Source organism: Brienomyrus brachyistius, chromosome 6, assembly GCF_023856365.1.
Source record: "Brienomyrus brachyistius isolate T26 chromosome 6, BBRACH_0.4, whole genome shotgun sequence".
Classification (NCBI taxonomy): domain Eukaryota; kingdom Metazoa; phylum Chordata; class Actinopteri; order Osteoglossiformes; family Mormyridae; genus Brienomyrus; species Brienomyrus brachyistius.
The window spans coordinates 3213550-3225022 of record NC_064538.1 but is presented as its reverse complement, the minus strand read 5'-3'; the positions used below and the strand labels follow the sequence as shown (position 1 = coordinate 3225022).

At 46.2% G+C, this 11473-nt stretch overlaps 1 protein-coding gene across 1 annotated transcript; it reads left to right on the top strand.

Moving 5' to 3' along the window:
- Positions 1 to 987: 987 nt before the first annotated feature.
- On the top strand, positions 988 to 11473 carry ttc34 (tetratricopeptide repeat domain 34). Its single transcript, XM_049017319.1, has 8 exons — positions 988 to 1038; positions 1960 to 3384; positions 4885 to 5107; positions 5406 to 5598; positions 6497 to 6663; positions 8581 to 8854; positions 9075 to 9289; positions 9519 to 11473. The coding sequence occupies exons 2-8, from the start codon at positions 1961 to 1963 to the stop codon at positions 10053 to 10055; spliced, it is 3033 nt and encodes a 1010-aa protein (XP_048873276.1). The 5' UTR covers positions 988 to 1038; position 1960; the 3' UTR covers positions 10056 to 11473.

The following is an 11473-nucleotide window of genomic DNA, read 5'->3' as shown; positions in this document are numbered from 1 at the left end:
ATAAATGTATTGTTCTAAAGCTCAGAAATACACCATTATGGATATGTACAATGTTTGGATGCTCTGGATTACCCTGTATTGTCATGAAGACTGTTACAGGTGGAACTGTAGCTTGCAGAACACTTTTTAGGATCAATTATATTACTTTTATATATTTTTTTTTCTTGCGTAAACCTCTGTAAATTGGCATAGTACAAGAAATGGGGAAATTTCACTTTCTTCCTGGTGATGAGAGTCGATGTGAAAGGTGAATGAGTGCCGTAGAGAAGGCAGTCATCCCCCCCTCCCCGTAGATATAACAATATATTAATATATATTTTTATCCAGAGTGACATAAGGTTGACACAGGGCCAGGCGGTATCTGGAGTAAAAATGGTAACACCCCCCCCACCCCTAAGGGCCCCACTGTGAAAATCACTTTTATTTTATAAGGTGTGACCAAAAACAATCATCCCACCCATTTAACTGTATAATACCTTGTTGAGTTTGCTTTTCACTTCTTATTCATTGTGGCTGTGGGGTTGTTGTACTAAAACAGAGTCTGGCGTCTTTAAGGACGGAACGGAGCGGTGTCAGTTTCTCTAACTGACTCCTGGTGTGTGACGTGCTTGTGTATCGTTTCCTTAGTAACTGAACCAAGCTAAGATCACAAGAATTGTCTCATAAATGAAAAGAAAGGAAACGTATCTTAAAACACTTTGATTTTTTGCATATTGATTCACAGGTGGAGACGGTACATTTTAAAGGCCGTCGACGATAAGGTCCTCCCTAAAGTAAGTAAGACAATTTAAATAGTATTGAAAGACATATCTAATTTAGATCATGTGTTTCATTTCTGCGTTTAATTAGTGAGAGGCGTCATGCGGTTTTGTATAGTTAGTCACTAAAACATTACATTATGACTATCGTACGTGCTCATGGTTTCCGTAAATTAGATCTACGCGTGAAAAACGTCGGATCATCTCTTGCTCATAGTAGAAATAATCATAAAATTACGAAGCACAGACAAACAGAAGCACATACACACATTACGAAAAGGTAACTGATTACTATAATCGTTCATTCAACATTCGTAACTAGGGTTGAAAGGCACCAGTTATAATACGGGATCGCCCCGTATAACACGGGAGACAGCGGTTTAGTTTCCATCGCGGGGACAAAACTAAAAGGTTTATGCATATTTCACAACCCATTTTAATGCTTTTAAATTTGGACACATAAAAACGTTTTTAAAATGTCGAAAAGTGACCTACATAATTTTTGTCTCATAAAATAGAACCATAGGAACAAGACGTGTATCTACCTTTTTGGCGAAGGAGTGTTTGTTTAAGGATAAACACGTGGTCTCTAATGAAAGACTAAATAGTAATAATAATGCCTTCGAATAATGGTTGAGCTGCCAGCTTTTGAAGGCCTGACATTTTTCTGTGGACAGTGAAGCCAATGAAAGTGTATCTACTTGAATCCATTTGTAATAAACAATAGGTGATTTCCTTCTAATTTAATGTTATCGCACATATGTATTTCCTTAAAGTGATGTTTTCAGGTACTTTATTTATGAATTATTCACATACATTATTTATGAATCGCCTGCATTTTTTTTTCAAGTTCGGTCGCATAATTTTGCATACATTTTAATTAATTCTAAAATACCTTCAACGAGAATAAACGCTTTTGCGGGGGGTTGTTTGACAAAAGCTGAGAAATCATAATGGATATGTGTCAGGAAACCAGCACAGAAGACCTATGCATGGGGACAGGAAACCAAGAGAGTGACCCGACTCTGTACATTAAAAACCGAGGCCACGCTTGTGAGGCACCGGTTAGAAAGGCTGGTTTCCACACTCAAAGCTTGGCTCAGTATTTATGGGGAAACCAAGGCAGTGAGAGTGAAGGAAGGTGTAGCTGCTGGTTTCTCTCAGTGTTGATCCCTGACAACTTTTCTTCCCCTCTGTTTAGGATGGAGTCTGTCAAACCTGGAAATGGCCGGGTCAACGAGGAGGACGTAACGCACCGTTCTGCCCCGCTGCAGGGGAAAAAAGCTGTTCCAATGGATAATTCTAATAATCTATATGTGGAGCTAACGAGAGCCTTGACCTTTCTGCTCTCAAAGCCAGAGAGTCCCAAAGGCCTGCATCTCTACATGCAAGCTTTCCGAGAAAATAAAACGGAGACTGTGAGACTGATTAGGGTCAAACAGGCTCAGCACCTGCCCATAATACTGACAGCATTTGTGGAGCAAACAGCCCAGCATATCAGCAGGCTCCTCGCTGAGAAGGAGCTCACTGATGACACAGGGCATGAGGAGAGATCAAAGCTGGAAGAGGTGCATGAAGGTCTCTGTTTCCTGGCAGCCATCGCCCCGAGGGACTCCCGGGTGCAGGAGCTGAGAGCCTTGGTTTTGTTCCACCTGCGCAGGTTTGGAGAGAGTGCGGAGGCGTGCTCCCTTGCACTTCGAGGACAGCATGTGCAGCCGGATCCCGACGCGGAAGGAAACGGGGAAACCTTCCAGCAGATGCCGCCAGAGAGGAGGGCCTGTCTTTTGGTCAGTAGGGCAGCCGCTAATTTCTCTGCTAAGGGAAAAGGAGCTGAGACTTGCAGGGACCTGGGGGAGGCCTTTGGCGTCCACCCTGCGAGCGCCAGACAGCAGTTCCACAGGCTGCTTTCCCGCCAAGCCACGAGGGCGGTCGTGTGTACAGAGATGAGGCAGGAGGCAGAACGGGGGCTGCTGCAGTACAGGGAGGCAGTGCTGGCACGGTCTGACCTGCGCTCTTCGCAGGGTGTCGAGCTGCTGGACCCCGTGATCACCCAGCTGCAGGCCTTGTGTCACCTGGAGCCAAACGTAGGTGGGAGGGAGCTGTACGTGCGGTTAGCCGACTGCCTCCTGCTGCGTGGGGAATTTAAGGAAACACTGTCCATCTGCAGCCAGCTGATTAGCGCCTCCTCCACCTGCCAGAGCTACCAGAATACTGTGCATGTGCTTCGGGGCTATTCCTGCCTTCTCTCCGGGGACCATCAGGGGGCGCTGGAGGACTTCCAGGCAGTAATTGAACACAGCGCCCCCCATCCTCCCAGTTGTGTGCGGGCTCTCTGTGGCCGCGGACTCCTGCGCATGCTGGGTGGTTCCCACTACCTGACGGCCCTGGACTATATGACCGCCAGTCGGCTTCAACATCAGGACACGGCTTTGGCAGTGCGGTGCCTTGTGCCCTGGAACTGCCGGGGCCTGCTGTGTACTGTGCTGCTGGAGCAAGGGCGTGCCATTCTGGAGGGAGCAGGCAGCCAGATGGTCTCATGCATGCCCACATTACACTTAGAACGTCTGCAGAATGATCAACCACAATCAGCGGAGGGCAAAGACAGCTGCTCCCCTACCAAAGAAGGGTACTGTTCTCAACATATCATTCACTTTTACTGTTTCTATTTGCCATTCAATTCCTATTCAGAGTCGCAGAGGGGCATAGCCCTACTGCGGACACTACAGGCCCAAGGCAGGGAATAACCCCAGGATGGGTGCCAACCTCGTCATGTCTATTTAGCAGATACCTTTGTTCAAAGCTACATTCAAGTGCGACAGATAAGGCATCAAAAGCATTCATCTGTAATGGAGCCATCTTAGGGGCTTCAAGATGACCTTCCAAAGAACGATGAGTGCAACTTAGCCTTGGAGACAGAGGTACACAAGCATGTTTGAACTCAACATCAAAACGTTAGTCAAATCAAAACTCCTGCGAGACTAATTCAAGTTACAGGAAAAGAGCATCTTGTGTGAGAATGTGGCCCACTGAGACCATAACAATGCAACAGTGAATGAAAACAGGTGGTGGTGGTGGGGGGGGGTGGTCAGTGCTAGGTGCCAGGATGAGTTTGTTGAAATGTTCACACAAGAAATTGGTCTCGAGATGTTTCTTAAAAGTTGTCAGCGGCGCTGCTGACTGGATATGATTCGGTAGCCTGTTGCACCATCAAAGAACCACGGGTGGAAAATGTCTAGACCGAGACGTGTTTTCAAATGTTGAGATCAGCAGGTAATGAGGTTCCTGAATGTGCAGAATGAGAGAAGATGAAGATCCTTATGAGCAACCTGGTTTAGGCATGTACCATTATATCATCTGAAACCACCAAGGGAACCAAGACAGAGAGACAATGAGATGAGAGGATTTTAGCTGCTGCATTGTGAATCATCTGCATTGGTTTTGCCAGCACATTTTGGCATTACTGTCAATACAGAGTTACAGTAATGAAGGTGAGGTGGCAAGTGCTGATAAGGTCTGATCGTCATGATTTCATATAAATAAACGTACAAGATCAGGAAATAGCTGCAATGTGGTTAGCAAAGGATATCTGTCATCAGAATTACCTTTAAGTTTCTAGCAAACCTTGACAGGCACAATGTTGATGATCCAAGCTGGCGAATATGTTGGTCTGCTTTGAAAGGAAAGACAAGCAACCCGGTCTTTGAGATGTTCAGGTGGAGACTTCCTCTGGAGGAATGGTTTGGTGCAATTGTACGCCGTCTGCAAAATAGTGGTAGGGAGAAGCCATGTGACTGGATGATTGGACCTAGAGAGGTAAAGTACACAGAAAAGAGACGAGCACATCATTCCTCCCAAAGACACCTAGAAGGATCTACTTGACAAGTAACAATCAAATCATGCCAGAGAATTACCCATGACACTGTGTCACATGCTGCGGGTTCAGCAGGAGGACAGCAGATCCAGCTCTTGTTGATGGCAGGGTGTCCCCAACAGCTTGAAGGACCATCTTGGCGGAGCGTCCAGCATCGTCCTTATCTGTTTCATTTGTGTGTCTGAGTTTGGGTGCATTAGCTAGTGCAGAGCTGTGCCCACTGACCCCTGACCCCTGTCCGCTGCATGTGGTTAGGACCCTTCTGGGAGTTCATGCCCTGGCCTTGCTGCTGATGGAGCTGGAGCCCAGCACGGACGCTCCGCGAGTCCTGGCAGCGGATGCCCTGTACAGCCTGCAGCGCCCGGAGGAAGCCCACCGCTTGTTGCTGTCTGCTGGGCATGCGCAGGGCCGCCCGCCCCTGTTGGCCCGCTTGACCCTCCTGCAGCTGCACCGTGGCTTTCTGTACGACGCTAACCAGGTGGGTGATGCTGCTCCAGGGAGGAAGGAAACGAAGACAGAAAGCTTCCCGAATCCCTACAGCTTAGGTCCAGAAATGCCCCTTTGCCCTGCTTTTGCATTGTAAATATTATGAATATTCCTGAAATTAAGATAAAAAAAACTCCTGCGATCGTTTTTTTTTGTCAGATTAAGTAAAAAAAAAAAAAGAAAAAAAAATACTAACCTCCAAAGTCACAGTTAAAACCTCACCAACAGTAGATCCCTTCTGAGGGCTTGAGAGTCCAGATTGTTAACCGTCCACATCACCTGCTGTCCAGCTACTCAAGAAGCTGATCCACTGTGGGGACACCAGCTGCTTACGCCCCCTGCTGGCTGTTGCATCTCCAGAGGACCGGACCTTGCTGCAAAGACACTGCCATGCGGCAGCCGAGCGCATACTGGCAGCCCTGGGGAAAGAGCAGGATATCAGGGAAGCGATAGCATACCTGTCTATTGCCATCATCTCCTCAGGTCAGCGCCTGCAGACTTTGATTGGGTCTCAGGACCCAGTCAGTGGACTAGTGCATTGTACAGAGAGATTTATTTAGGTACAAAATAATAAAAACATACATCGCTCACAGAAAATCTTGGGAGACTTGCTTAAAATCGCGACTTTATTCATTGGCTTACAAATATGTATCGCATTTGAATCAACCAGTAGTTTTAAGTAAAACATTCATTTCAAGTAGTATGAAACTGAAACCCAAAATACTGTTCAAAAAGAGCTGTTCTGAGTTAAGTCAAATGACGATGGTCTCATTGGGTGCTTTTTAAATTAGTAATTCAATTTCTGGCCTTTGAAATAACATAAAACAGCAAAATGGCAATTATGAATGAGTCAGACAAAAAAACTGACACTTCAAAACAAATTGTCTGTGTGGAAGATATGTGCAGATATGTTAAACATTTGAATCCTCAGAGTAATTCTACTCCCTTGGGCCCTTAACCTGCGATTGCTTCCTCCTGGGTATGAGGTTAATCTACATCCAGCCCTGTAAGGAGATCCTCCAACTTACAGGGAATAAGTTGGGGGTTGGTGGTAGGATTAGCACTCCAGCCACCGGAAAAACCTCACACCGGTCCATTCGGACTAGTGTGGTGCTGAGGTGTCACCTGCCACATGGCTGCACTCAGGTTCTCATCCCTGAGGTTCATGCTCCTTACCTCCCTCTCTCCTCTGTCAAACATTGTTTGCCAATGGGCTTTTGATATGAGACCTATGAAACTGCCACACGTTTACTGAATTATGCAAGCGTCCCAAGACTTCCAGTAAGCACTGTTGTTTCATTTATGTATTCTAAGCATAAAATGGCAATTTCCTGTTTGCAGGTTTATTACAGGTTTAATTTGGTAATGCTGCTCTCTGCAGGTGGTGAGGCAACAGATTCTTTGCTGGCCAGGGGGCGATGCTATGCCCGGATGGGACAGCACAAGACCGCCATCTTTGACTTCACGGCCATTCTGCGAGAGCACACTGAGCATGTGCAGGCTCGGTGTGGGAGGGGCTTCACATACCTGATGCTCAAGCAGCAGAAGGTATGGCACCATATTAGCCTCCTGATAATCTTCTATTAACTGACGCAAACTGGGGATTCGACTCTTTAAACGATTGTTTGTAAATGTCGTAATGCTGTAATGGAAGTAATCATTTGGTGAAACACTAAACACTTTTTGAATCTGAACTTACAGGGACGAACGAACAAGTAAACACTTCACTAGAACAAATGTACCTGCAGCATTTTATTTATAGTCAACAAAATGAAGCCAGCATCTAGTCAAGTAGATACTATTTGTTTTTCACTATCGATCAGGGTACTACCACCTATTGCAGTGGCTGTTTTTGCTTTTGTTGATTCTTCCAAGAACACCGGCATTGTTCCTACTAAAAGCAAACGAATTTAGACCCAGACGTGTCTTCAAACTATAGCCCCATTTCAAAGTTGCCTTTTATGCCTAAAATCCTGGAAAAGGTAGTGGCACAGGAAGTGAAGCAAGCGCAGGTAGGCGGACAGGGGTCCGGCCTGTGCACATCCTCATAAGGGTTACAGGGCTGTTTTCGAGTTTGAGTTCATGCATTTCATTCAGCTGAATCGGCCCTTCTGAGGGTTTTTATTCAGCTTTTATTGCTGCTGATTCAGGGGATAGTTCTGTGTTGGGGCGTTTAGATCTTAGCTCTCTGTCTGATACCATCACATCACATTTTGATTAATGGATTGGGTGACTGGGTGGATATTTCTGACTCTACATTAGCAACATTAGTAAGCTGAGGGCATCCTGGATATGGATATGCTTATTCATACATGTCTGTGTTCTCCCTCTGACTGCTGAATTTCTCTGATTTCCTCTCTTAGTAAGGTGACTTCATGCCACTTACAGTCAGAATGCTTCCGCATGTCTGCTTACTACATCTGGTAAACAGTCCCATGTGACCTTAAAACGGTCCCGTTAAAAATCTCGGGACCAGCTCCCAGTTTCTTATAGGATCCAGTTTATTATTTTAATTAGTACTTTTAAGGTTTTTCATTATCAGGCCCGGCTTATTAACCTGATGTACTTTATGTGCTCTGGGCTGTGTTGCTTTAAAGGCATCTGAGTAAAAACTTGCTCACTGTCCCACATACCTGCCTGAAAACTCACGATGACAGAGCTTTGGGGTATCTTTGGGGTATCTTTGGGGTATCTAGCCCCGGCCCTGTGGAGTGCATTGCCGCTGTCTTTGGGAAGTGTGGCAGGGGCGGGATCTTTTAATGAGCGGGCCAGATAATCGTATTAAACAGGGTTTTAATAGATTGTAATCATATTTGCGCTGCTCTTAGTCCTTCCTACTATACTGCTGGATGTTCCATCTAGTCAGTTACATGCTGATTTGAGGAGTAACTAGAGGCATTGTACTCAGACCGCTGCTTATTGTCGCTGTCTTGCCGTTTTTCGCCTCATTTTTGTTCACCTGTTCCAATGATATTTTATTTTATTGTTGTAAAGCACTTTGTGACCTTGATTGTGACAGGTGCTATATAAATACATGTATCTTACTTAGTGAATAATAATAATTATTATTGTTATTATTATTATTGTTATCATTTAAAACATAAATTTGGTACAGGATTTATTGTATTCCCTGGGCAGGAAATACGTAGTTTTTGTACCAGTCTGCCACTGCACTTTCTCGTTAACATGTTGACTGTCATATTGTGGCCCCAGCAACTGGCTGTTGGGATTTGAGAATCCATTTAACGCAGGAAAAGCGAAATCTGCTCGTAATATCAGTGTGTTCAACACAGTTCCGTGTCCTTGCTGCCTGAGCCATGCTATCACTCAATTTAATCAATTTTCAAGTTTATAGAACAGCATATAAAAAGCAAAACTCTCATTGCGTTTGAAATATGGTTAAAAATGTTTGTCTTTTAATACATTAAAGTTTGAGCTCTGTACTGTCTGCGCCTGTTTTCCCAGGAATGCCTGAGTGATGTACTGGCAGCGCTCCAAGTCGACGTTGATGCTGTCACTCAAGAGATTCTGTTGCTGAAGGACAAGACCAGGAAACTTGTCTGTGATTGGCTGCATCAACACTGTAGGGCCAACCTCTCTGAGATCGTTGGAGCCAATCCGATTCCTTGTGGGGAGCGACCTCTCCGGCAGGCCTTTCTTATTGGAGGAATCCTGATGAAAACTGAATGCCTAGAGCCCAGAGGGAACCTCTTGTACGTCGACATATTAATCGCCAAAGGTAAGATAGAGGATTTTTCTCAATATGTGTATTTGACAGTACTTGTGTTCTCGTGTACCCATTTTACGTTGTCTTCCATTACCGAAGACCAGTTCCAATACTCAATAACAGAAGTGTAGAGGACGGTAAAAATCCCTGGATGTTGTTCTTGCTCCGCCCCAAATAGCAACTGTGACGCTGCGATTTACATGCCTCAGATGATCCTCCTTCTTCCTTGTAGGCGATATAAAGGCAGCAGGTACACACCTATGCAAAATCTTTGGCCAGGAGTCACAGGAACCTGAAGCCCAGGCCAGGTGGGGGGTGGTGGAGGTGTGGCGACGGAACTTCCGGGCCGCGGCCAGGGGGCTAAGCGTAATGGCGGAGTCAGAGCCCGTCATCCTGGACTTCCTGCTTGCGCTGGTCAGTGCGGCTCACAGGAAGCCTCTGGCCCAGGTAGGCAGACACGGGTCCGGCCTCAGTACATTCTCAGCAAGGATACAGAGCACATTACTCTCAAGTCGGGTTATTAGGAACCCATCAAGAAGCCTAAAGTAAATGCCACAGAGCCATTACGCATTTCCAGGGAAAATCATCATTATTGTTTTCGGCAGCTGTGACTATCCCCTTATCTGAAGGAGATATCCAAGCCCTAAACATTTGGAATATGCTGTCTTTTTGGCAGGCCTCCGCCCATGAAGCCAGCTACTTCTCAATCTGTGGTCAGTGGCAGCGGGCGTTGGAGCTGCTCACTGTGGCGGTGCGAGCGTCCGGGGACGGCAGCCTGCTATACTGGCGGCAGCGGGCCGCCTGCCTGGCGCGCCTCGGCCTCCACCAGCGTGCCACCTCTGACCTGGACTTAGTGGTGCGTGGCCACGGAGAGCGCGGGGACAAGAACCCCGAGTTGTGGGCGGAGGACCTGTGTCGCCGGGGGCGGAGCCTGCTGCTGAGCTCGCGTGAGGAGGCCGGCCTACGTGATTTCGCCCAAGCGCTGGAGATGCACGCGGAGCAGGCATTGCGCTGCATCGAGGACGGGCCCGGCACGGAGCACCTCGCAGACTGCTTTCTGCAGGAGGCCTTGCGGCGGGTGACGGAGCGGCAGCTGGGCCATGCCTGGCGCCTGACGGAGAGCGGCCTGATGGTGGACTCCTGTCACGCGGGGCTGCGGCGACTCAGGGCACGGATCAAGCGAGAGGCTGCCGGCTCCTGCATCGTCCACTAATGGATGGAGCCCCCTGCAGGGCGGCAAGAGAAATTACATCCCCCAGCACTGCCACATTTAGAGAGGCCCACTGGAAGTTCTCCCAGCCAGTCCAGCCGTCTCTTTGGGTTGCCAAAGCGGGAACCCACGAAACCTACCAAGGGGGACTGATTCATCCCGGTCACTAGTCTTTGACACTGTTATTTGGGGGAGTCATAGGCTGAGAAGTTTTGGGTATGCAAATGGATGGACAAATGCGAACCAATCACAAACCAATCACAAACCAATCAAGCATTCACTGTAAATAGGATGGGAGGAAGCCAAGTTCGACTTTTTGAACTGGAAGAGCCCCCAGCCTCTCGCGAGACTGCAGTGACACACAGTACAGTGATGCCTCAGGCATTTAATATCATATGTAACATCTAAGGCATCCGTTACATCTGCAAAGAAATATTTTTTGAGGAGATGCAGGGTCATTATGAACATGTGTGGAGTTGGACTCTTAGTGTCGGTGGGCAGGTTCTAGAAATAAAGGTATTCTCTTCTCAGAGTGGGTGACAGGCTGGGGCATTGGTCAGCTTGGGTACTTCTGCCTGTTCTCTGGTCTCGTCATAAATCTGCCTTTTTGTCTGGCCACAGAGTTTTTGTTTTAGTCTTACTCATCAACTGCCTTGTTAAATAAGTGTGTACTAATATAGCGTGTACTTGTTGTTGCTACTCAGAAGATCCAGCTTAGATCCAGTAGGCTACCACCTACTAGGAGAACAGGGTTAGACTTAGCCGGTCTTCTGTTATGTATTTGAGTCAACTTACATATTTTTTTTCATTCATAGCTCTTAACAGTATTTAAGATTTGTGGGGTTTGAGCTATGGCATTGGTAATCATCCGGGTCAGGTTATATGCAAGATGGTGACCAAAGTATGTCTAGTGACATGCATACTGTTATCATACATACATACAGAGAGTACATACTACCTTAAAGTAGCAGGCTCAAGTAGTAGGCTTCTGAGGAAATTTAGTACCTACTGTGTAAGTATGCAATTTCAGACACATGATTAGGTCATATATTTGAGGGTCATTTACTGTGTAATTTCACAATAGGAAAAGCCAAACAATATGAAAATAAATTTCATATGTACTTTAATATTACACAAAAAAATCAGCACAGAGCCATAAATCATAAACAGCCTGTATCTGTTTCCTGCCCTTTCACTCCATAGCCTGTTCTGTGCAGCTTAATTGTTTGAGGGACTGCACCCAATGCCAGAGGAAGTCTTTTTATTATATTTAAAAAATTAAAATGCTTTCATCTGTATCTGTTCTCACGCATTCATTAAAATTAGCATATCCAGCAGAGCACGACATAATCCTGGGGAAGGCCCCAGTAAAATGAAAAAACACAGCAATACTACAAATGGAAATTCTCAATAAAAGTTCA

Excerpts from the sequence above, each read along its gene's own strand:
- ttc34 (XM_049017319.1), top strand. The coding sequence starts at position 1,961 with ATGGAGTCTGTCAAACCTGGAAATGGCCGGGTCAACGAGGAGGACGTA. Across the intron at positions 5,599-6,496 it reads TATTGCCATCATCTCCTCAG|GTGGTGAGGCAACAGATTCT; the intron begins GTCAGCGCCTGC and ends TGCTCTCTGCAG. Across the intron at positions 9,290-9,518 it reads ACAGGAAGCCTCTGGCCCAG|GCCTCCGCCCATGAAGCCAG; the intron begins GTAGGCAGACAC and ends TCTTTTTGGCAG.